This window comes from Astyanax mexicanus, chromosome 15 (genome assembly GCF_023375975.1).
Source record: "Astyanax mexicanus isolate ESR-SI-001 chromosome 15, AstMex3_surface, whole genome shotgun sequence".
NCBI classification, from domain to species: domain Eukaryota; kingdom Metazoa; phylum Chordata; class Actinopteri; order Characiformes; family Acestrorhamphidae; genus Astyanax; species Astyanax mexicanus.
Window position 1 is genome coordinate 11259471 of NC_064422.1, and position 27012 is coordinate 11286482.

A 27012-nucleotide genomic window follows, 5' to 3' on the forward strand; every position below is an offset into this window, starting at 1 on the left:
GTTGCAGCACTATCTGTTTTTTTGTCGACTATTCGTTGCTTAATAGTTTTCTGAGAAACAACTCTTTTATTCATACCCTTTAAGAAACACTCATCCATATATGATCCATATAGTCTCACCATCTCTTCTTGAGTCTTTGAGGTAATCTAAACCCTGAAACGTTTTGAGATCTGGTGATTCGCGTTCGCTCGGCCAGTGTGTTCAGATTTATAGCTTTTCTCAGGTCTTTCACAGGCAGCTCGTACACATGCTCACACGCCGCCTCGGCCAAGAGCCTCGTCCAAAACCGCCATGGTCACATCTGCATTCAAGCCCTGAGCTTTCTCTCCCTCAGAGCGGAGGCATTGTTAGCGCTTGGCCGGCGCTCTCGAGGACGAGGCCTGAGCCAGAACCCTTGCGCTGCTTCTTTCCCCAACCTTTTGACGCGCTTCCTGACCCAGGAAATAGAATTAACACCTCGCCCTTCAAGTTACGGCCCCTCGGCGGAGGCGGAGGCGCAGCTGCATCCTACCGGCCCCGGGCCCCGGCGGCACTCTATCCCTAACGGAAGAGTATAAAAGTGAGACTTCGCAGAGCTTCTGCTTAAGTTTTACGCGGCACATGTTGGGGTTTAACGTCTCCCTTCCCTCTCCTCGCCGCGGTGCGAGTCAGCCGTCTCGTATGTCATCGTTCTGCTCTGGACGGTGTTGCCAAAAACCGCTGAAAGAAAATGAAAAACCATCAATCTCCAGCGTCGCCTCTCAGACGCTGTCAGTTTGTCACAGCTCGTTTTTATGTATTTTTTTTGTTGAACTTTTCAAGGAGTTTTGTTTTGTTGACTTGTTAAGGCGTTCGCTCTCTACGCCGCTTGGTGTGGAGCCATTAGGCTAAGTGCTAAGCTATGTTTGATGCTCAAGCTCTATTGAAACAAATGAGCTGAAGGGAAGGACCTGGAATAAAGGGGTTATATAGGCCTACATGACACCTGATCAAACGCAGCCACTCACTGTATAAAAGGGTTCAGTTAATCCAGGAAGGTTCAGAGACGCCGAGCAAATGCTCGCCATAGATCACATGTATTCTTTCTCTTTTGTGTGGCAAAAAAATTTAATTGCCTCTGTTCCAACAGCTCTAACCCAAGACACATGTAAACACAGTAGGGGGTAAAACACAGTAAACACAGTAAAAACACGTTTTTTTGTGATTTAAAAGCCTAGCCTACAAGTATCGATTAAGTATTTATTCAAACAAAATTCAAAATATTTAAAGTATTTTAGTGCAGTGCAACTAAAATTAAATACAAGAATAATAAAAGAAGAAAAAGTAATATTGTAGTTCAAAAATGATCAACAATGTCAACGTTAGTTATTGTTAATGTTAATTAATTAATTATTTCAGTTTCTGAGTATTCAGTTAATCTTTACAAAAATAGCAAGAAATACAAGCAAATATAGAGTAAAATAATAACAAATAAATATTGATACTTGTAGACAATTCTTCTGTTGTCTTGTGTGTTCGTTGAGGAAGAAGTATCGAGACGACACGAGGAAATCAGATTGAACAGTGAATTGTTATTTTATTACAGAATTCTGGGGAGAAGTTACAAGCATGCAAAACAGTCTAACCCATTCGCTGCCCAAAGTTCTCCTACCTCTCATCTGACTCCATCATTTATACCCTGTTATGACGTATGTTGTGTTCTAAATAACATACCCTCGTTGCTCTAGCCAGGATATGTGACCTTTCCCGATTTACGTCTGCTAGTTCCAAATATGAGCCTACCTTGCATAAATGTGGTATTTTCGAAACTGCTGAGATCTTTTCTGCCTGCCATCAGCGCTCGGCTTCACCTGACAGGTGTCTTGTCAGCCCTCCGCTTCTTGGATACAGCGGAAGTTCTTGCACCATGTAACCTTTTGCTAAAAGTTCCTCTGTTCTTCTCTAATATTATTGTATTGCTGTCAAAGCATGATTATAGGCTGATGCATTGATATATATTGATGAATATATGCTTATATTGCTTAATGCATGATATATATTGATCAGTGCATGCTTTTATATGACTATTGCACTTCATCTAGATCTACAGCTGTATGTCTAGGGTTATGCAGACTTGAACTTTGTTTGACTTCTCAGTGCTTGTACAGCTTTTGCACTGACGAGTTCTTTGAGGCTGTGGTTATCATTTTAAAATCCCCTTGAGTTGATGTACAGTTCATAAAATCCCCTGAGATCTAGTTAACTTGTAGGTCATATGAAATGATTACATCACCAAATTAGTAACTCAATAAAAGCTGAAGCTTATATGTGTATATATGTATATGTGTACTTTTAGCTGTGTATTAATGCCTTGGTTATATTAATTAAGCTGCTGGCTATATTTTATATGTCTGAGACATTGATTATATAAAAGAATACCACAACATACTGCAAAATTAACTTTTTTGGCCTTTAGCTTTATACCTCTATATTTGCACTATTGTTATACCGGTTCTGTTTATGCCTGCTGTCATTTTCTTTTTAACCCGATCCGATGTCGAGCAGACAGACAGTAAATTAAAGAGGAGGAAAGAGAAGTGGATTATCTGTTTATTAGTTATTTTATGCCGGCTATATTTCAGAAAGTAATGGATCCCGGGATTCACTGGTTTAAAGAGCAGGGCTATCTGTTTTCTTCATTAGGTGCAGACTGGTGTGCACACACGCACAGAGATTAACCAGTTCCTGCCTTCAAGCTCCCCATGTGTTTGCGTTTTAGCCACACATTGTGGGTTCCCAGGAGCAGCTTTTAAGCCGACTCCCCAGGAGAAGAAGGCCATAAAATAGGAGAAGAAAAAAAAAAAAAAAAAACTTTTCTTTTTTATACTAGAGCCTATTGTCACTCCACTGTACCAGCATACTAGTGCATCTCAAAAAAAATATATAGAATATCATAGAAAAGTTAATTTATTTCAGTCATTCAGTTCAGTTTATTTCTTTTATCAGTAAATTTTACATTTCGTTTGAAGGAAATCAAGGGAGGAAGAGTGGAGAGACACACAGTCCACACTGCTCGAGGTCTAGTGTGAAGTTTCCACCAATCAGTGATGGTTTAATGGAGAGTTATGTCTGTCATCTGCTGGTGTTGATCCACTGTGTTTTATTATCAAGTCTAAAGTCAGTGCAGTTTTGTTTTCCCACAAAATCTTACAGCACTTCATATCTTACAGCTTCCCTCTGCTACTGACAACTTTTATGAAGATGTGGATTTCATTTTCCAGCAGGACTTGGCACACTGCCCACACTGCCACAAGTATTGATTGGCCTTTTATATAATATTCTAATTTTCTGAGACACTGATTGTTCTGTTTTTATTGGCTGTAAACCATAATCAAAAATCAACAATGAAAGAAAGAAATTATTAAAATAGATTGCTATGTGTGTAATACATCTATATAATATATGGGATTCACATTTTGTGAACTGAATTACTGATATGATAGTAACTTTTTAATGATATTCTATGTTTTTTGAGGTGCACTAGTATATATTTTTTCTGGAATAGCTCTTGAGTCTTGAGTTTTCATCAGATCTCTGTTTCTTTTAACCAAAAAAAAGCAGAGTATAGGCTTAACCATTCAAACATTCTGATTTATACATAAATATGTAGTTAATTCTAAAAAAAAAAAAAAAGGTTCCTAGGGTTCTTAACATGATTAAGTTCTATGTATCTCTTGATCCTAGTCTACAAACTAGCTTTGGATATCTTAAGTAACTTTGAAGCACTGTTGTAAGTCGCTCTGGATAAGTGCGTCTGCTAAATACTGTAAATGTAAATGTAATTCATATTATTGTGTACTCACATTATTGAATGGAATTGGTGGAAACGGGTGGATGTGCTTGGGTTGATGAACCTCTAAAAGGTCTGATTAGGTCTGATTTTCTAAGAAGTGTTGTAGCTTTTACTGCCATGACTTCTTAGAAGTTCTTACTTGAGTTTTTTTTTTTTTTTATCTTAACATTGGATTGGGGGAATTCTTTCTAGACTGAGATTTTATGATAAACTAAGGGACATCTCTAGTTTAGGTGGAATATGAGGGGATTTCTCTCATTGATTGTATATCAAATGCTTTAAGTATGCTTTAAGCTTTACGTATGAAAAGTCTGATTGTGTATTGCATATTTTGTATTATATGATATGGGATATTACTATCTGTGGTCGTTTGCTGGCCATTTTAATCACCAATTTATTTTTTCTCTCTTTTTCCTCCACAGTACTTTGAGGTTCCCTTCGATTCCAACATGAACCGTACGAAGAACAGGCCGCTTGTTCGAGGACAAATAAGGTAAATTTAACTACCTGCACGTTTTTTTATAACTGTAGACAAATCTGGTATATTTTAGTTTAATTGCACATCCAAAGCTAAGTCATTTTTAATATATTTGTTTAGTGGTTTTGCTTCAGTTTCATGCCTTTTAGAATCCAAGGTTCGAAAATCCGGGATTTAAAGAGATTTCTAAGTTTAATTTTAGGTAATTTTAAGTATCGACAGCAGGACTGTCACACCTGTCCTGTGGAACCTGATACAGGAGAGCGTTCAGAGGTGCGGCTGAGACCGGTGGAATTCCTCTGTTTACAGGAAGTCAGACGTGTCAGTCGAGTCCTGGCGTTATCACCGCTTGTGTAAAAGCCTGGGCACCGCCACATAAACACACACTCGCGTGTATACACACACTTGTGACTGACAGCTTAGCTGTAATCTGGTTTGTTAGTAGCCCCCCCCCCCCCCCCCCCCAGATCACTACTCTTTACTCTTTACAGAGAGCAGATCAGTCAGGAGGAGACGAAAAAGACTGACGATAAAAGACTAATGAATACAAACAGAGAGCTAATCCCACCACTGTGTGTTTACTCCATTACGCACACAAACACCAACACACACCCAGCACACTCCCTAACACCAGGATACTTTAGTGTTCAGTCTTACACACTGCTTTTGGATAACTTTATGTAAAAATTCAAGCAGTTCAGTTTGGTGGTTTGATGGTTTGTGATCATCCATCTTCCTCTTGATTATATTCCAGAGGTTTTCAATTTGATAAAATCAAAAACTCATCATTTTTAGTGGACTCTTTCTTTTCCAGAGCTGTATGTCTGACATACAAGTGCAACTAAAAAAAATAAAATAGAATTGAAAAGTTACTTTATTTCAATAATTCAGTTTAAATGTGAAACTCATATTATATAGATGTATTAAACACAAAAAAGTGTTTATTTTTTATTGTTGATGGTTATTTATGGCTGACAGACAATGAAAACCTAAAAATCAGTGTCTCAAAAATTTGAATATTATATAAGACCAGTTGGTACTTTTAGCAGTGTGGGCAGTTTGCCAAGTCCTGCTGGAAAATGAAATCCGCATCTCTATAAAAGTTGTCAGTAGCAGCTGTAAGATATGAAGTGCTGTAAGATTTTGTGGGAGAACAAAACTGTACTGACTTGGTCCCTCCACTCTTCCTCCAGACTCTGATCCCTTGATTTCCTTCAAATTAAATGCAAAATGTACCAATATAAAAAAAGGTATGTTTAGTTAGAGAACTAAATCAAGTTCATTTTGGGGTCTTTCTTCTGAAATCTGCTGATATTAATCCTTACTGATACTGATACTTGAATCTCTTTGGAGGTTCAGTAGTTGTATTTCAGATTCCAGATTCATCTCGCCAGTGTGATCTTAACCTGTTAAACTCCTGCAATCTCCTAAGTGCTGAAATTCCAGCTCTGTCCTTGATCTCCTCCAATTTTCCTTTTTTTCCTCAGTAAATGACTTTCTCAAAGGAAAGATAAAGAGGTGAGCTGATAACCGCCTGCAGTTAATCTCTGGGTTTTGTCAGGTTAAGCTTGGACACCTCTGGCATTTGGAGATATCTCTCTTCCGAGATGCTTAATTGTGGTTAAGATGAAGTTAAATCCACAGCTCAGTGAAGCGTAGGCTTAGCCGTAAGATTAGGAACTCTCAGAATAAGGGAAGTTCTGCAGTTTAGCTGTTTTTTACAGCTTTTTTTGACACTTTGCTCAGTCGGTGTGTGTGTGTTTGAGTGTGTGTTTGAGTGTGTGTTTGAGTGTGTGTGTATAATGACCTCAGGTAGAAGAACAGCTAACGCCCAAAAGCAAACAAAGCCACACGCAACTCTACAAACACAACCGTCGCCTTTAAAACGCATCATTAGATCCATTAGCAGTAGATACAGAGCAAACCTCTCACTCACACAAACACTTGAATTCCTCCTTTGGTTCGACAGACCCTGGACTCTTTTCCTCTGGAGCTGAACTTGTCTTTGATGTGCGCTCAAGATATGCTGTGTGTTCATACTCACTTTACCTCATGTTAGGTTAATCTGAGGCTCTTATCTAGAGCCGTGTTTGAGGTTGGATAAGAAGCTTTGTTCTGTTTAGGCCACTGAGTCTATATTAGATTTGTAAGATTTATGTATTACAAATTACACACAGTGTGATCTATTTTAGGCATTTATTTCTTTCTTTTATTGTTGATTATTATGCCTTACAGCCAATGAAAACCCAAAAAATCAGTGTCTCAGAAAATTAGAATGTTTTCCTTTGATGTTCTCTTGCATTAAAAGCAGATGGTGTTCCTGTAGGCAACACAGCATAGTAGAATAGTGCACCACTATAGTATTTTTGTTCTATAAAGTGAGCCATCAATGAGCATCTTATTTTCTGCTCTATTTTCATATATAAGGTGCACCAGAGTATAAGGTGCATTAATAAAGGGACACTAGTAAGGATGCCTACATTGAAGTGAGCAAGGGCGTCGCCATGTTTCCCTTCTCATGGTGAAGCAAAACTGACACAGATTTCTCTCCTAAAAAACTGTTTATTTGGGCGAGTAAAGTGCTTCCATTTATTTACAGTAAGCTTAGATTTCCAATATTTCATCTAAGGTTGAGTTTTCAGTGAAGTTTCTCCAGCACTAAGGCTGAGTGCAGCAGCTTTAACATTAGCCGCTATCCACAGCTCTAGTGGGATCTAAATGTCGCCTAATAGGGCTAGACTGAGGATCCCTGAATTTTCTGGTAACGCAGGGCGCTATCAGCTAGCGGTTTGTTCCATGTAGCTTGTTTTAACAGAGTAAACACAGACTACAGTTCTATATACTCACCTTTGAACGTTGAAAGAGCTAGGGCTGTGGTTAGCCACTAATGCACCCAGCCTTAGTGCTGGAGAAACTTCACTAAAACCTCACTCTTATAACTCTGTACTTCATCAGAGTGTCTTTACTGCTCTTTAATACCTGACTGGAAGAATTCATACATAAGGAGCACTGGATTATAAGGCACACAATCTATTTTTTTGTAAAGTTTAAGGATTTTAAGTGCACCTTGTAGTCTAAAGAATACTGTATTTTGCTTTGATATGTTTTATATGGCTTCTCTAGGGGCCACACAGGGTTTTGCTTTGCTTGTTTTGCCAGCATATGGGCAGTTGTAAGTATTCTTCTTCTTCTGGTCCTTGTGGAATCTCTACCCTTTACAGTTAGCTTGGTTCTATATAGCATACGTTAGCTTACGGATTCCCACAGATGCAGCTGGTCTTGTAGATGCCTCGTAGATTGCCAAATCTGCCATCCGAGATGATCCCATAAATTTTCGAATGCCAAAATTTCTTGTGACTTGGTAGGACAAGGAGGTGTTCCAATCTGTTGGACACATTCATGGGTAACCCTTGCTGTGTGTGGGTAAGCGTTATCCTGCTGAAAAATTGCATTTAATAAAAAATACACAGAAAAGCATTTAACATTTACATTTAACACTATTAAAAAAATTAAAAGATAAACAAAATACGTTGATATTGCCCACCCATAACTTTATTTTTTCTGCGTTACACACCTTAATTATGTTTTTGATACCCAACTAATGTTAGAATGTCCGATACAAATGAATAAAGTGTTAAGTAAGTTGCCTGTTCAAGCTCTTTCCAAACACAATGTTAAATGCCAGTCTTTTTTACTCTTTCTCCTCAGTAGGCAAGTTTTCCCAGTGTAGTTGACCAAAACCTGTACAGTACAGCCAATAAGTATAACAGGGCGGGGCTGACATGTCAGTAGGTTAGAGTTTTATTGATATTTGATGCTTGCGAGCTAATACTTCAGCTTTTAAGTGGTTTAGCTGTAGTCTAAAAGTAACCGAATATTCTTCTCCCACTGGGAGGGAAAATATTGCTGCCAGTTGTTTATATGAGTCGCATCATGATGAATCAGGAGCTTAACAGCCTAAATATTTAACAGCATATTGAAGACATTTGTGCCGTGTGATTTATAGGCTTTGTTAAAGTCGCTGAAGCTGTACCAAGACAGTGATTGAGGGCAGTTCATGATATTTAGTGCGGTACAAAGGAATACCAGTATAGAGCACAAATTGAATTACCACGTAACTTCTTTATGATTGTTGTGGCTGAAGGGGTAACTGGATCCGTATGCTGGGAACAGAGTTGTCTTGAGCTCTGGACATCACGGGCACCTCGATGACATCTGAAGACGAAGCGTTCTCGAGCTGGAGCCGGGTGCAGTTGGACCCTGATTGGTTCCAGGATTATTAAATTTGCTGTGGGATTTAGCCCCAATGTTTTTGATTGTAGTCAAAATCAAATTTGAGAAAAATCATATCTAAGTCACTTAGAGCAAGTTGCTTTCTGCTGACAAGGTTGTGGGTTGGAAAACCCGGGGTTAACAAGAATAAAGCCCAATCCCATTTCACCCCTTGGCCCTACTACTTACCCCTACTCCTTATTTTTGAGTGTAACTCAAGGCAAACTCCAAGGTAAAGGGGTGAAAGCCTCCCTCTAAGAATTGGGAAACCCTTCAAGCTCCAGATTCGTCATCAGGAGCGCTCAATAAAGTTCAGTAGCCTAGCTGCTGGTTAACTAGTTAACTTTAGTGCATATGTTATCGTATATCTTCAGAAAGGGACAGAAAATTAATATTTTTTTCATATTTCTTAATTCCTCTGAATTAAGAATTAATTCTGAAATTCCACTGAAATTAGCTTTGATTAGCTCTTATCTTGTTTTATTTTTCCGTTCCACCTTAAATGCTGCAGCCCTTGCCGCTTGTTGCACCATTTAAGGTGGAACGGGAAAGTTAGATAAGCTAGCTAGCTACTGAGACAAAGTACTAGCGATCTATTTTTATGCTTGTTATGAAGAATTAAGCCATAAAACATTGAAACTAGACTATGGCATTATAGTGCTAATCGCCACTTTTAACAAGGAAATATTCTCATTTGTGGGTTTCTTCGGTCACTTGTTCTGCCAACTTACCAGTGATTCTCATACCCCTCGGTTTGAAGTGTGCATCAACAAGCCCTATCCCTTCCCCCTATCCCTCGGGACACCCCTTGTCTTATCTTGTCTTGTCTTGTCTTGTGTTATGCCAAAGTTTGGACATCATATTAAGTCTGGCCTTGGGTCATTTTTGCATCTGCACTTTTATTCTGGTTAGATCAGACTCTGGTTCATTTTCCCTCTTGTTGTAAATACACTTATCACACAATGATACAGACCAAACCACCTCAGTGACACCCTTGGGAGCATCCCAAATATAAGACATATTCTGAAACAGCTATGAACAAAAAACGTCTCTCATGTTCCTCTAAAAATCTGCGCTAGTCCAGAACAAAGGATCTTTTTCTTGTATTTACTTTCCTGATCCCGCTTCAGACAGGTCTGACCAATTAGCTGAAATATTTTTTTTTTTTGTGTTGTTTGTTGGGACACCTTTTGGTGAGCCTGTTTTTTTTTACTCTGTGTGAAGTTTATAGACGTTTATAAACTCATTAACTGATTCAGACCCGAAACAAGCCATAGTAAAGGTGGAAAAATGCCTTCACTAACACCCCATTTTTCAATCGAAGTGTTCTAGTTCTGCAGAATTTCCTTGGACTGTCTTGAACGCACAGTGTATTTAAAAGCTCCTTACAGTTCATGAGTCAGTATGAGTCAGTGAGAGCAATTCCAAAAGCTTTAGCTTCTATTTTCCAGAAGATCTGGGTAGATTTTGGCATGTCTTGGATCTCCTCTCCTGGTGTTAAAGAGAGTTGTACCTCTTTGCAGATTTAATGTCTCAACTGACTCGTTTTGGGCTCATATTAAATACAATACATTTTTTATTTACTTGTTTAGACGGAAAGCGTGTCCAAACCTACTGGTTATTTTATCTCACAGGATAGTGGTTGAATTGTTCAGTATTTAAGTTGACCAGAAAACACTACAAAGTTTTTACCCTGATTTTATCAGCTACTGTTTTTGGAGATGTACTCGTTGCTATGGGTTTGACAAAATTTCGATATCATGATATATCGTATAGTTCTAAATACATTATCAATATGTGGCATTAAATATCAATATGGAAACAAATGCACTTTAAACTTTAAAAGACTCCCCAACCCCCATTTGACATACTAAAGTTACTGCTTCATTACTCCACATAGTCCCACCCACACATTCCCGCCTTTGCTGTTTAAATTGCAGAACGACGCAGAGCTGCTGATACGCGTACACAGAAGTATAAACACGCTCCGCAGTGTAGCACAACTCTCACTGGGTAAGCCAAGGCTACGGCATAGGTTCATAGTTGAAGTATTAACTGGCCTTAAGGTAAAGATGTGACTGGACGTTAATGCAATGACTAGCTACAGCCAATGAGATTGCAAGATGAGATTGGGTGAGAATAAAACCTTAAATTATCCAACGTTCTTATCCATATCCTTTTCTGCTGCATTTTAGAAGAAAACTAACTGGCTGCACTTTCGTATTGCATCAATTTGGGTTTTTATATAGCAATGGTTTTGGCATTGCATCCATTATCCCAGGTGTTCACGTAGCATAACATTCTTTTGGAGTGTGCTTCCTGGTGAAAATTTTTGTATTTTTTGACCCTATGTTGCTATGATCACTTGTGTAGTGTACAAATCACAACTGCTAAGGTTTGAGACAGTAAGTTGTATATTGTGATGACTATAACTGTCCAACTACCACGAAACTAGTGAAGTTTAAACCTGAAATAAGTTAAAATCTTTAACCATCTCTGCTCCAGGATTGCCTTTGCATGACTGATTCAGAGAGTAGCACTGTAACTGGGATGACGTTAGCCCCTCACTCTTCACTGATTGCCCCCTATTCAAGCATTTCTACACATAGCACTACAGGATCTCACACACTGAACAGCTCCCAACACCACATAAAACAGTCATAACCGCAGTAATCACATTAAAGTGGAATCTCCTGCAGTAGAGTGGAGCAGAACCAGCCCCCCGTCCTCATGCTATCTCCATCTCCCTTTAATTTATGGAGTATTTAGCTGCGAATGTGAACCAGGCGTGTGTGCCGGACGGCGCTGGCTGCTTTTAATAAAGGCCTAGCGGATATGCCTATCCAGTGGAAGCATGGTTAGGCATGGTTTGATCTACAGCACGCGCCCGAGCCCTTTGTTTCACTCGACACACTCGACACGCAGACACTTATCACAGCAGCTGCTCTCAATTTCTCTCCTCTGTTTCTTTATTCCCTCGCTCGCCCGCTCCCTCCATCCATCTCCATAAGGTGTGCATTAGGCTTGTATCAAGGTGTGCCTACGTGAACGTTTTCACTAGCTTAGTTCAGATGTGCAGTAGATTTGTGGTCTGAGTGTAGGTGTTGGGATGTGTGGGGTGGTGAGTCAGATCGTTCTGTGGTTTTGCACTTTTTGGATCTTCTGGGTCTTGTTTAGAAGGAATAACTGGAGTTGCTTTCAAAAAACTAAACCCATCAGTGATGAGAAACGGTAGTGCTTTCTATTACTATTGTTTTTGCATATTTAGATCGGGTACCACTTTACTCGGAAGCCTCATAGATGGTCAACTGACATTGAACTGAATGTCTGTTAAAAGCAACTTCACTCAACTTTAACACTCTACATTCAATAGAAATGATTCACAATACAGCCTTTAATTTATAACCATTAATCAACCCTAAAACTATAATATAATACTTAAATCTAACCCCAAACCAATTCTTAAAATCTTAAGATTAGGCTCCAGGTTAGAGTTGGATGTGTGTTTACATCCAATAGAACAGAGATTCTCAACTGGTGGGCCGGGACACCGACACTTTGTAAAAAAAATAAATAAATAAATACATTAAGGAATTAATAATAATAATAATAATAATAATAATAATAATAATAATAATAAATAATGCTCATCTGATTTTTTACTCGTCTTTTATATTTGGGGAAAAAAAATGTCCATCATCATTCCAAAGTTTTTTCATTCATTTTTAAAATCTAGTCTAGTTGTGTCTCTAGTAAGAATGAATGGCATGTGAACAGGTTGTTTTTTGTGAAAAAAAGAGGTCCGGTGATCCGGTGTAACACTGCTTAAGTCCGGTGGAGGAGTGGGGGTGTCGGGGGGGAAGATAAATTCATACATGCAAACATATCGCCTCCGATTGGCCAACAGCACTGCAACACCAGGAGGCAGCGAGACAAACAACATTTATAAACATTTTAAAATAGTCATTTTTACACTAATAACAGTCTTTGCAATGTCATATGTTACTTTACAACATGTGTATTAATGCCCTGCTAAGTGTAGTTCAGCCACTGACCTAGTCTTAGTCTCTGTAAAACACTAAATCAACCGGAGATCCTATTTAAACATATAGTAACTCTATTACTATTTGCACAAATAACACAGGAATGAACTTGTTCTGCTTTGTTGTTCCTAACACTGTTAGAACAAGAAAATGTGGATTTTAGCAGAAGGTCACCTTTAAGGATTTTGACACTTTATAAAGTTGACCCATTATGGGTAACATAACACATTTAATGTCCCTGTAACCTTTTTTTTTTCTCTCAGTCAAAATGTTTTGGCTATTTTTTTTCTTATATTTAAGTATATACCTTTAACAATATGTTGTGTTAAGTGGTATCCAGCTTTATTGATTTTGTGAAGTGTTTCTGTATTTATGATTTAATTCTCAAGCTTATAATAAACTCTCTCTCACTCTTTCTTTTCTCACTCTCTCTTTCTTCAGCCCCCTCCACGCCGTGTCTTTTGCTCTGGCGTGTGGCGTCCCTGGTGTGACCCTGCTGACCCTGGCTGTTAACCCCCTCACTGGTTTCCTGGGGGCGCTGAATATCTTCCTGTACACGTGTTGTTATACACCACTCAAGCGCCTCAGCATAACCAACACCTGGGTGGGCTCGGTGGTGGGGGCCATACCTCCGATCATGGGCTGGACAGCTGCCACTGGGATGCTCGAGCCAGGTTAGAGACCAAAACACGCATCACACACACACACACACACACACACACACACACACTGACACATTGCACCATTTGTGCAATAAATAGTGTCCTAATAATCCTGTATATATACAGGTGCATCTAGTAAGAATTAGAATGTCATTGATAAGTTACTTTATTTCAGTAGTTCAGTTCAAAATGTGAAACTCATATATTATATAGATGTATTAAACACACAGAGTGATCTTTTTTAAGCGTTTATTTCTTTAATTGTTGTTGATTATGGCTTACAGCCAATAAAAAAAAAATCAATAAAAAAATCAGTGTCTCAGACAATTAGAATATTATATAAAACTAATTGGTACTTTTATCAGTGTGGGCAGTGTGCTAAATCCTGCTGGAAAATGAAATCCACATCTTCATAAAAGTTGTCAGTAGCAGAGGGAAGCTGTAAGATATGAAGTGCTGTAAGATTTTGTGGGAAAACAAAACTGCACTGACTTTAGACTTGATAATAAAACACAGTGGATCAACAGCAGCAGATGTCAGACATGTCTCTCCAAACCATCACTGATTGGTGGAAACTTCACACTAGACCTCGAGCAGTTTGGACTGTGTCTCTCCACTCTTCCTCCAGACTCTGATCCCTTGATTTTCTTTAAATGAAATGTAAAATTTACTGATGATCAGTGATGGTTTGGAGAGATAGCATCCCTCACATTTTCAATCAAGGATAGATTTCATACATACATGCACTGATGATTTTTCGGGAAGATTAAAGGATTTTAAGTGTGCCTTATAGTCTGAAAAACTATGGAATACATTTCTTTGTAAAAGTAACAAAGCAAAAAAAACTAAACTATATCCTACATTTCTTGGACTGTGAATTTCTGATTCTCTGAGCTGAGGTCACTCTCCACTCCAGACCCATATTTATATACATTTATCCAGGCGGTCCACTTGGATTTAATGCTTCCTTCCTAAACACAAGTGTTCTGCTTGTCTCTTTGTTTGTTGATAGGGTCAAGTGTGTTGCTATGACGACTATAGTTTCAGGTCAGTCATCTAAAGTGTGTACGTGCAGAAAAAAATGGACATGGCCAGGACAACCACTTCCTGTCCTTTTCATGAGATGGATTGTCCCCTGTCGACTACTGTTAGATCATTAGATATTATATTAAAGTTATAATTAATTATTATAACAGCTACACACTTATACATTGGTCCTGGTCCTTTTCTCACACTTAATTGTGAATTAAACAGGAAGGAGTTGAGAGGTTGGAACAGTGTCCTTATTGTAGCCCTGCTAGTTTAATTTGACACATTTCTTTTATATATATATATATATATATATATATATATATATATATATATATATATATATATATATATATATATATATATATATATATACACACACCTGTGCATCTAAAAAAAACTAACTAACTCATCTAATTAGAAAATTAGAAATTATATAAAACCAATTGCTACTTTTTGCAACGTAGGCAGTGTGCCAAGTCCTGCTGGAAAATAAAATCTGCATCTCCATAAAAATTGTCAGTAGCAGAGGGAACGATCTTTTCCGGTTGAGAGTATGCTGTGCATGATTGACTGCCACTTTTCACCGGTATGTGAGGGTTGTGTGATTCTAAATGCGATTCCAAAGCGTCTTTTGGTTTCTAGAAAAGCGCTATACAAGTGTTTTTATTGGTCCAGTCATCTGAAGGAAAGAAGCATGTGGACCAAAGAGTTAGAATAACGTTACTAGATATGGATGCACTAATATAAGTCGGGTTACTCAACGGTATACAGTTTTTTCAAGCATTTTCTGGTCAGCTTTAGCAAAGTAATAGTGTTTTCTTCCCATTTTTTCCTTTGTGTGACTATTTTTGGCTTAATTGTGTGTTGTGCATTGTATAGTATACAATTGTATGGGCGCAAATGTTTGAAAACCTGGTTCTTTTGAGGATATTACACTGTTGAAGCAGTGCCACAAGCCGAATAGCTGACACTGTTATTTAAATAGTAAAAAAAAAATGATGCTATGTAGTACGCATTTAAATGCCATTTTTCTGTGTTTTTGCGCTGTATACTGTTATATATAAACTTTGTATATAGCTATGGATATTCTTTGGAATTATGTGATTTAAAAAAGACTTAATCACTTTAGATAAAGCATCTAATAAAAACTCTGTTCTGTGTTTATTTTACAGTTCTTGATACTGTACTGTACCCACCTTTACTAATCGCTGATCCTCAGCCACTGTATTATTATTTTTTTTTTTATATATATTTTTTACAGTATATATGTGTTTTTAAGAAATCCTTTTTTATCTCTAAAGGAAGGAAGTAATCTGTTAAACCGGAGTGAAAATGTTGACGCTGTTGGTCGAAGCAGCAGTTTTTTCATTTATGACAGGATAATCCCGTGATGACCAACAGGATGCTGAGCTCGCACATCCTAATCTCTCTCCTTTTTACTCTTCTGTCACCCTGAGACCACCCTGTATCCCCCCATTCTGCTTTCTTATTGTCTCTAGTTCATCTCTGAGGTGATATGGTTCTTCAACCATGCTGATATCTGACCGTCTTCCCCTCCCCTGCCCTGTGCTGAGCACACTGTACACTGCACGACCGGCTCTGTTAACTATAAAATCACTTTATCATCCAGTCTAGTACAGAAATAGTACATTATAGGAACATACAGCAATATTTGTTAAATGATCAGGGAAAGTTAAACTGTGACGTTACAGAAATAGTAATCGCAACAAAATGCATCACATTGTTAAAACATTTTTAAACAACATTTCCTTTTAAAGTAACATTTCCAATAATAAAAATACAATACAAAAAAACTTTGGGAAACAATTTTCAGATTTAAGAACAGGAGAATTAATTTATTTATATAGAATAGTATATTTTCTGAATTAAAATTTTGCTACACAATGTGGAAACACCATATAAAGTTTGTTGGACTACCTGAATGGATAAGCCATTAAGTTATCAAGTAAGGAGTGAAGAAAAGATAAGAAAGAAGAATATGAAGGAAAGAATGAAGGAAAGGAAAGGAGGAAAGGAAGGTAAAGACATGAAGAAAGAAAGAAAGAAAGAAAGAAAGAAAGAGAAAGAAAGAAAGAAAGAAAGAAAGAAAGAAACAGAAATAAAGGGAAATAAAGGTGAAGGAGAGAAGGAAAAAGGGAAAGGTAAGGCAAGTTTTATATAGCACCTTTCATACAATAATGGTCATTCAAAGTTCAATACAAATTAGAAAATACACAGAGAAGTCAAATTAAAAAACATGTAAGAGAATAACAATTAAAATGTTAATAAAAAATAAAATAAGGATTAAGCATGAATAAAACACGATTCAAACATGTTTTAACAAATTTTAACAAATGTTTTAGAATAAAAGTGTGCAGAGCTGCAGTGTTTTATAGCAGAAAAGGAGGAAATAAGGAAGAAAAAGAAATAAAATATAGAAGTAAAGGAAGGAATGAAGAATGATCTAAGGAGGACCTTCACATACTATAAGAATTTTCCTGCTAATTCTCATGAGTGTGTTCCCTTCCCTGACCCTGCGCTAAAATGTATCGTCTGTTTCCCGCGGCTGAACTGGTCTCAGGTCAGTGTGAGTGGCAGCAGCAGTCTGGACCCTGTGCTGTTTAACACGGTCTGTGGTGGAAAGATGAGCTTAGTGTTCGGATCCTTTGTTTTCCCAAAGGATTTCACTACAAGTGTGTTTACACAAGCAGAACACACACACACACACACACCACACACACACACACACACACAGAGAGAGACAGTGGTGTGTTATGCTCTGGTGCGCGGATGTTGCTCATGTGGTGGTGCCTTTCTCTACTGCGGAACTGAAACCCAAGAAAGCAGCATGTGAAGTTACTCTAACCCCCCCAACCCCCCCCCCCCCATCTCTCTCTCTCTCTTTCTCTGTCTCTGTTATTTCTAATTCTCTCTCTCTCTCTAGGAGTTCTTTAACATGCTAAAGAATAGCTGCCAATAAAAATGAGACAGATCTTGTTTAACTACTTTAGCAGCCTTTAGGAACATTAAGTAAGAGAAAAAAGAGCAAAAGTTAACTTTTACTACAAACTTACAGTGAATCTCCTTCACCTGTGGCGCTTCCCCCAGCTTCACCATTAGAATAGGAACATGGCGACACCCTTGCTTACTTCAATGCAGGCATCCTTACTGGTGTTGATTAATGCGCTTTATTTAAAATAGTCCAGAAAATAGACATTTATAATTGAGATTCTTTTGTGAGTACTGTTAATTAATGTCTTTTAACGTCTTTTAAGTGTACCCCATTGTTATGTTACAGACTGGAGTCAGGTGCACGCAGTAAACATGAGATGAGGCTTTAATATAAGGGACAAAAACAGAAAGCTCCATCGTTATGCCATCGAAGGTCGGAACCAGAGAGAGAGTTAGCTCAAGCATCAAAGCCAAATCACTGGACAAAAGAATAAACCAGACCCAGAAATAGAATGGGGGGAAAAGGGGGCAGAAAGTGTCAGGAACGAAAACAAACGCATCATACACTGAGATACGAACAGGAATAGAATGCTCGGTATGTCGCTGGATAGTATAAGGCAATACTTTGCCGAAAACACATGAAATAGACCGGCTTAAATGCACAAAGTTAATCACACACAGCTGAAAACAATCCTAGAATTCTGGGGATGATGAGGGGGAGAGAGCACACTAATTGGTTGAGTCGGAACATGGGATAGACAGATGCATGCTGGGAGTTGGAGTCCTAAGGCGGAGATTGTCTACTGACTGGAACCTTCTGTATTAGGCATAAATGAAAGGTACATTATCAGTATATTTGCTGATGCATGATTTTTCTCTGTGTCTCTTCTTCTCCAGGTGCTTTTCTGATGGGTGCGTTTCTCTACTGCTGGCAGTTTCCTCACTTTAACGCTCTGAGCTGGAACCTGAGGGAGGATTACTCTCGTGGCGGCTACCGCATGATGTCTGTGACTCACCCGGGACTGTGTAAGCGTGTAGCGCTGCGTCACAGCGTGGGTTTGATCGGCCTGTCCGCTCTCGCGCCTGTGCTGGACGTCACCATATGGACCTTCCCTCTGATCTCTCTCCCTATTAACCTGTACATCAGCTACCTGGCCTTCCGCTTCTACCGCAAGTCTGACCGGCAGAGCGCCCGCAAGCTGTTCTTCTGCAGCCTGTGGCACCTGCCCATGCTGCTGCTGCTCATGCTCACCTGCAAGAAGCCCCGCCCAGAACCGGAGAAAGCAGTGAAAACGGTGGATGCTCCTCTCGCTTTGCAGAGTTAACCACAAACCACGGACATAATACACGTAATAAATGTTCTTCATTATTTACCTGTAGTCTACAGCCATTAAACACGGGGGTCCTGGACGTATAGCCCTGTCACGGTCTCCTCCAAGATCTTATCACTCAATTTGATATAAAATTATGAAGTTATAAGTTATGGTGCTATATTGGTGTTTTCCTGCTCTTGTCGCACTTTGTACAACTTGTCCAATGATTTACGAATAGTGGACACAAGCATGATGGTAAATAGCAAAGGAACCACCACAAACACCATAGTGTGCAGGAACAGGACAGGGGTAGTCCAGGATCAGGAAAAGCTATGGAAACCACTGCTATAGAGACAGATACAGCATCTCTTTGCTGTATTTGAGGTTCTGGTAATGTGTGTTTTTTGTTCATTTGTAGGCATTTTATAAGGAAAGCCATCATTGTCAGAAGTCAGTGGTGCAAAAATAACAGGTGAAAAAAATTAACCAGCGTCTTTTATCATTTTAAGTGTGTAAATTAACTTCTCGTGAGCGCAAATGTAAAACTAGCTAGCAAAAAAAGGGAATTGTGAGCATGCTGAAAAACATGTTGCTCTCGAGCTTCATTTTTCTCCTCTCAGGTGCTTTTTTTATATCACTAAACCCGGGCTAACAGCGCTGGAGAGCAGGTTTTTGGATGTTAGCATAGCCAGTTAGCTAACTCTCCTTTTGTCCTTTTTCCTCCGCCCCCCTCCCGCTCGTGAAGGTTGGCGGTCCATCACAAACTCTGGAGATATCAGCCAATAGCGTTCACTGAGGGAGGTGATCCTGACCCTGCCCACAAACTTTCAAAACCGCCCCTTTCAAAACTCGAGTGCAAAAAATTGCTGAAAAAAAGATACTTTGGACCAACCTAAAAAAAAATGCTGTAATTTGTTACAGCTAAATATATTCGTTTTTTTCAACTTATATTTTATGATTTAGTTTTGATTTAAAATCAAGTACCGAAAAGTTTAAAACAAAGATAAAAGTTGATTTATAATAAATATCCTTTTTCACCCTTTTTTTTTCACTTTTTTTTTATCTGGAAGAACTAATTCTTTTCTGTTACAGCAATGTATAATTTTACCTTTAAATAGACTAATTAAATAATTTGAACTCTGTTAGTTTATTTCATATTTTTTTCCTTTTCAGCCAAAATGCATTATTTTTTTGCATTATATATTTACTGTAGCCAATAGCGTTCGCTGAGGGAGGTGACCCTGGCCCCGCCACCAAACTGTCAAAACCACCCCTTTCAAAACTCGAGCGCGGGAGAAAAAACTTTTTTGGCTCGCTAGTTTCCCATTTGTGCTCACAAGAAGTTCATTTACACACTTAAAATGTTAAAACATGCTGGTTATTATTTGTCACCTGATATTTTTTTTCCCACCTCGAATTTTGACATTGATGTGACGCCATAAGTTTGCTAAAAGATTGCCGTTGGTTTACAGCAGTACGGTCCTGGTGGACCAACAGCTCTGTTGTGGCCCGACTCCATGCGGTTCTAGAATGTTCTGAGAGAAAGAAAGGCAACCGAAACTGAAACAGCAAGCGGAAACACCTGGATTCATGGGAAAATAAAACTCACTCAGGTCAAATCAATGCAATGTATGTAAATGTGTTGAATATTTATTATTTTCCAAAGTTGCGTCGCTGTTCAATGAAATCGACATAATTTGGTCACACAAACTGTCCCTTAATATGTGTAAAAAAAAAAATAATTAAAAAGTGTACCAATAGAAATGATGCAAAATGGCCTGAAATTAAAGAAAAAAGAAGTTTAAAATGTTTTTTTCTCTCCTATAAACTTGTAAAGTTGCTGCTTTTTTTTTATTTTTTTATTTTTTTTTGGAGATTCTTGATTTTTCATTGGACAGCAACAATACCCCCCCTCCCTCATTGGATAAAATTCCAGATCTGATTTCACTGTAAAAGAAACTGTTCAGCCGGTGTCATAACAAATGTTGTACTCAACTGTTGAGCTGCATTTGTGGGGAAAAAGTTAACTGTAATAATCCAAAGTAAGAAAGTAAGAGAGCACCTGTGGCTTTATTTCACAAAGCAGGATTTCTTATTGCTAGATAACCCAGAGACCAGTTTATCTGAGGTGCGTTCCTATTGGACAGTCCTCATCTTTAGGCTTAAGTTATCTGGCTAACTGAGGAACCCTGCTTGTGGAAACACCTCTCTGGCTTGTTGGTTCATGGAGCCGACTCCACCACGCCTTCTATGGTTCGTACGCTTTGTCTTGTCATGGTTTGTCTACATCTGACCTCAGTATATAAATAAAGCTGTGAGAGACACAAAAGAACTGGAAGTAGAAATCTGACTGATGATGTGTGAAGTTATCAACAAAGATATTTAAATCATAGTAAAAATGCTTAAACTTAAACTTAAATATTTTGAAACAACCCTTGTCAAAGAAAATTAAAGTGTGTATTAAAGTATATTTTTTTAAAGTAAACGTAACATGGAAAAGTACATACGTTTATTTCAATTCAAATATGTAGTTAAATGCATAGTAAATTTACTATTTTGGAACAACTTAAGTAGGTTTAATTTTATAATTAAGCTATTATAGTGTTATTTTACCCTGTCGCTGTGGTTCCTAGTCTCTTCCACTGTGTTATAATATCACTGACAGTTGGCTGTGGAATATTTAGTAGTAAGTAGTGAGCTGCATCCACCCAATCACTGAGCTCCTGAGAACCTGAAACCCATTAATTTCACTAATGTTTGTTGAATCAGGCCCAGCATTCCTCTAGCTGCTGCTTTTATACATTTTTACACACCTGTTGAGCCATGAAAGTGATCCAGGAACCCAAAGATCACTATTTAAGCACTAGAACATGAGAGGGAGTGTGTTATTGTGAATAGATTATCACAGACGTGGTGTTATTTGCAATAAATGATGTTATGTAATAACAAAAGTTTCAACCACCCTATAAATTCCAGCGCTAACTAACTACCTCTCGTGACGAAAGTTTGCAACCCAACCTCCCTGAAATCAACTTTTGCAACTTGGGATGTCTGAGTTGATTCAACTCCAAGATCTCAGTTTAAGTGTATATGTGCCCACAAATGTTCAACTAACTCAAAATAGTTGAGTATTGTTTAGAAATATCCAATTTTATGTAAAAGACTTAATTTATTTAAGTTCAAACAGCTTCTGGGTTTACAGTGTAGTTATAAGAGAAGATACCCAGAGGGGAACAACTTCACAATGATGGTGAGGGAGGCCACGCCCTTTAAGTGTAATAGTCGTGACGGGAGCCAATGGGAAAAGAGTGAGACTGACTGACATGAAAAACTCCAGGAGGAATGATCTGATGTGATAATGTCATAATCTCTGAAATGAAGTAAAAAATATTAATTATTAGAGTTAAATAATTTATTAGGGCCCGAGCACCGAAGGCGCAGGCGAAGCCTGCACCGGAGGTGCAAAGCCCTATTGTTTTTGGTCCGTTTATTATTATTATTAGGGCCCGAGCACCGAAGGCGCAGGCGAAGCCTGCACCGGAGGTGCAAAGCCCTATTGTTTTTGGTCCGTTTATTATTATTATTATTATATTCAGGTTCGCCCATTTTTGAGGCCTTTCCGATACTCGAAAACTCATACAAATTGGCATAGGCCTAAAACTCAGCGAAAATGAAAAAGTTACATAAGGCATGGGCGTGGTCGTGGTTCAGGAGCTCTATAGCGCCCCCAAACGTAGGCAGTGGCCGGGATGAAGTTTGTCCAATGTGCACCAACTTTGGTACGCTCATTGACCTTCTCATAAAGAACAAGAATCACTTGGATTTATCTGACTCCACCCAACAGGAAGTCGGCCATTTTGGCAGGAAATCGCAAAATATAAAGTTTCCCGCTGGGTTTCGGAGGGGTTATGATGTTCGAAAACTCATAAAACTTGAAAAGCTTATTTGGCTCAGGATGTACTTTGATAGTGAACTCGAATTTCGCACTTTTGATTTTCATCAGCTCTCTAGCGCCACCAATTTTACATGACATTTATGGAAAGCGCTCAGCCTCTTGATAATTGGCAGATTCATTAAGGCCTCAAAATGATTTAGATATGTATTGTCATTTTTGTTGTGTGTAGCTAGATGACTCTACAGCGCCCCCTATTTGGTTGGGCTAATAAATTAGCCGTGACCTTCTCAAAAATTCTCAGATATTCTCGATTTTTGGCAGAAACATAGACAATATGATTCCGCACATATTAGCAATCGGCATGCATTGGCTCCGCCCAACAGGAAGTCGGCCATTTTGGAATTTGTGGAATTTTTACACATTTTTCACAAACTCATTCGAACTCCTCCTAGAGTTTTCGTCAGATTATCTCTAAATTGTCTGTGGATAGGCTTCAGACATACTTGGTGATAAATTGCGAAGGAATAGTTGATAGCTGAAACGACGACGTAACAGCGGGTAATTAATTTAATGGAGACGCAACACTAGCCCAAATAGAAACATTAGCATGGTCAGAACACAGGTGTTTGAAAAATCATGAAACTTTACAGAAACATAATAGACATCATTACGCACATTGTCACCATTGGTGTGATTGACTCCGCCCAACAGGAAGTCGGCCATTTTGAAACACGTGCATTTTACACACATTTTTTGCATACTTTGTCGAACTCCTCCTAGGGAATTTGTTAAATACTCTTGATATTTGTCAGCAATAAACAACTACCATCCGTGATGATAAATTGTGAAGGAATAGTCGATATCTTAAATGAGGACGAAATAGCGGACAGTTGAACTGCTTGAGATGCCCCATTAAAACAGGAAGTGAATACATTCTGGTGTTAGTAGGTGTTTGAGGAGGTTAAAAAGGTTGAAAACTCTCGAAAATTTACAGGCCTGCTTGATTTAAGCAGTACTTTGATCTGAAATTAAAATTTCATATATACGTATTATATTTGGCTCCATAGCGCCACCTAGGTTTCAATGCATATTAGACATTACGGGAATGCTCAAAACCTCTTGAAAATTGACAGATTGCATAAGACCTAAAAACACTTTACAAATATTTTGACAATTTTTTCATGTATAGCTAGCGGACTCTACAGCGCCCCCTAATTGGTTCGTTTAATAAATTAGCTGTGGATGTGTCAAAATTTGTCTAATCTTCTCAAATTTTGGTAGGATCGTAGGTAGTATGACCCTGCACATATTTGCAATTGGCTTGTATTAGCTCCGCCCAACAGGAAGTCGGCCATATTGGAATTTGTAATATTTTTACACATTTTTCACAAACTCATTTAAACTGCTTCTAAAGTCTTTGTCACATTACCTCTTATTTCGCTGTAAATGAACAACAGACACATTTGATGATAACTGCCAAAGGATAAGTCGATCGGTAAAACGGTGACCCAATGGCGAGCAATTGATTCACTAGAGACGCAACACTAAACCAAAGTGAAACAATGACACGGTCAGAACACAGATCATTGAAAATTCCTGAAACTTGGCAAAAACACAAAAGACATCATTACACACATTTTCAGCATTGGTAGGACTGACTCCGCCCAACAGGAAGTCGGCCATTTTGAAATATCTGCATTTTACACACATTTTTTGTGTATATTGTCAAACTACTCCTAGCAAATTTGTTGAATTCTCTTGGTATTTGGTAAAAATAAACATTGAACATATCTGATGATAAATTGTGAAGGAATAGTCGATATCTCAAACGAGGACGAAATGGCAGATGGTTGAATTTGTGAGATGCCACATCAAAACAGGACGTCAAAACCTAGGTAATGCCAGGTGTTTTGAGGAGGTTATAACGGAGAAAAACTCACAAAATTTGACCGGCCTGCTTATCTGAGGCTGTTGTTTGATGTAGAATTAGAATTTCAAATACATGTATTTTAACAGCGCTATAGCGCCACCGTTATTTTAAATGGATATTTCACGTTTAACATGATAGAAAACTCTTGAAAATTGGCACACTCAATAAGACCTTAAAATTACTTTCACCGGTTTCTCGGTTTGGCCCGGTACGATTTGCGCTGTTGTGCGAGGGCCCTACGTCCCCCTGTGACAGGGGGACAACTCGTTATTATTATTATTATTATTTTTATTTTTAAACTTCGCGCCCATTTTTGAGGCCTTTCTGATACTCGAAAACTCTTGAATTTTGGCACAGACATCAAAGCCGGTGAAAAATTTGAAATTTCACAGTTCCTGGGCTTGGGCGTTGATCAGGAGCTCTATAGCGCCCCCAAACGTTGCTAGTGGCCGGGATAAAGTTTGTCCAATGTGCACCAACTTTGGTACGCTCATTGACCTCATTATACCGATCAAGAATCACTTGGATTTATTTGACTCCGCCTAACAGGAAGTCTGCCATTTTGGCAGGAAGTCGCAAAATAAAAAGTTTCCCGTGGTGTTTTGGGTGGGTTACGATGTTCGAAAACTCATAAAATTTCACAGGCATATTGGGCATAGGCTGTACTTTGATGTAAAATTGGAATTTTTCATATTCATAATTTATCAGCTCTCTAGCGCCACCTATTTTATATGACATTTATAGAAAGCTCTTAGCCTCTTCTAAATAAGCAGACCCAATAATGCCTTTAAATGATTTCGAGAAATGTAATCGTTTTTCTAATGTGGAGCTAAATGACTCTACAGCGCCCCCTATTTGGTTTAGGCTAATAAATTAGCGGTAGCTGTCTCAAATTTTCCCCAATGTTCAAGATTTTTGGTAGAAAAATAGATATTACGATGCCACACATAATACCCATTGGCATGTATTAGCTCCGCCCAACAGGAAGTCGGCCATTTTGAAAAATGTTAAATTTTTACACATTTTTCACGAACTCATTCGAACTCCTCCTAGAGTCTTTGTCAGATTACAACTAAATGGTCTGTGGATTGTCTCCAGACATACGTGGTGCTAAATTGCGAAGGAATAGTCGATAGCTGAAACGATGACGTAATGGCGGGCAGTTGATTTAATACAGACACAACACTAAACCAAATAGAAACATTAGCATGGTCAGAACACAGCTGCTTGGAAATTCATGAAACTTGGCAAAAACATAAAAGACATCATTACACACGTTTTCAGTGTTGATATGATTGACTCCGCCCAACAGGAAGTCGGCCATTTTGAAAAACGTGCATTTTACACACATTTTTTGCATACTTTGTCGAACTCCTCCTAGGGAATTTGTTGAATACTCTTGATATTTGTCAGCAATAAACTACTACCATCCGTGATGATAAATTGCGAAGGAGTAGTCGATATCTTAAACGAGGACGAAATGGCGGACAGTTGAATTGCTGGAGATACCCCATTCAAATAGGAAGTAAATACATTCTGGTGTTGGTAGGTGTTTGAGGAGGTTAAACAGGTTGAACACTCACGAAACTTTACAGGCCTGCTTGATTTAAGCGGTCCTTTGATTAAAAATTTAAATTTCATATATACATATTTCATTGGCTCTATAGCGCCACCTAGGTTTCAATGCATATTTGACATTACGGAAATGCTCAAAAACTCTTGAAAATTGTCAGATTCCATAAGATCTAAAAACACTTTACAAATATTGTGATAATTTTTTCATGTGTAGCTAGCGGACTCTATAGCGCCCCCTAATTCATTCGTTTAATAAATTAGCTGTGGATGTGTCACAATTTGTCTAATCTTCTCAAATTTTGGTAGGAGCGTAGATACTATGACTCTGCACATATTTGCAATTGGTTTGTATTAGCTCCGCCCAACAGGAAGTCGGCCATATTGGATTTTGTCATTTTTTTACACTTTTTTTTCACAAACTCATTTAAACTGCTCCTAAAGTCTTTGTCAGATTACCTCTAAATTAGCTGAGAATGAACATCAGACACAGTTGATGAAAATTGCCAAAGGAATAGTTGATCGCTAAAACGGTGACGTAATGGCGAGCAATTGATTGAATAGAGACGCAACACTAAACCAAAGTGAAACCATGACACAGTCAGAACACAGATGATTAAAAATTCATGAAACTTGGCAAAAACACAAGAGACATCATTAGACACGTTTTCAGTATTGGTAGGACTGACTCCGCCCAACAGGAAGTCGGCCATTTTGAAATATCTGAATTTTGCATACATTTTTTGCGTATGTTGTCAAACTACTCCTAGAAATTTTGTTGAATTCTCTTGGTATTTGGTAAATATAAACATTGAACATATCTGATGATAAATTGTGAAGAAATAGTCGATATCTTAAACGAGCAGGGAATGGCGGACGGTTGAATGTTTGAGATGCCACATCAAAACTGGAGGTTGACACATAGGTAATGCTATGAGTTTTGAGGACGTTATAAGAGAGAAAAGCTCACAAACTTTGACCGGCCTGCTTATCTGAGGCTGTTGTTTGATCTAGAATTAGAATTTCAAATACATGTGTTTTAACAGCTCTAT

At 38.4% G+C, this 27012-nt stretch overlaps 1 protein-coding gene across 1 annotated transcript in view; it reads left to right on the forward strand.

Moving 5' to 3' along the window:
• LOC103036871 (protoheme IX farnesyltransferase, mitochondrial) overlaps positions 1-20895 on the forward strand; it is a 73740-nt gene extending 52845 nt beyond the window's left edge. Inside the window, exons 5-7 of the mRNA XM_007248742.3 lie at positions 4234-4304; positions 13046-13278; positions 18148-20895. Coding sequence (XP_007248804.3) covers positions 4234-4304; positions 13046-13278; positions 18148-18575 — 732 coding nt within the window. The 3' untranslated portion in view covers positions 18576-20895. The remainder of the gene's footprint in view (positions 1-4233; positions 4305-13045; positions 13279-18147) is intronic.
• Positions 20896-27012: the final 6117 nt, after the last annotated feature.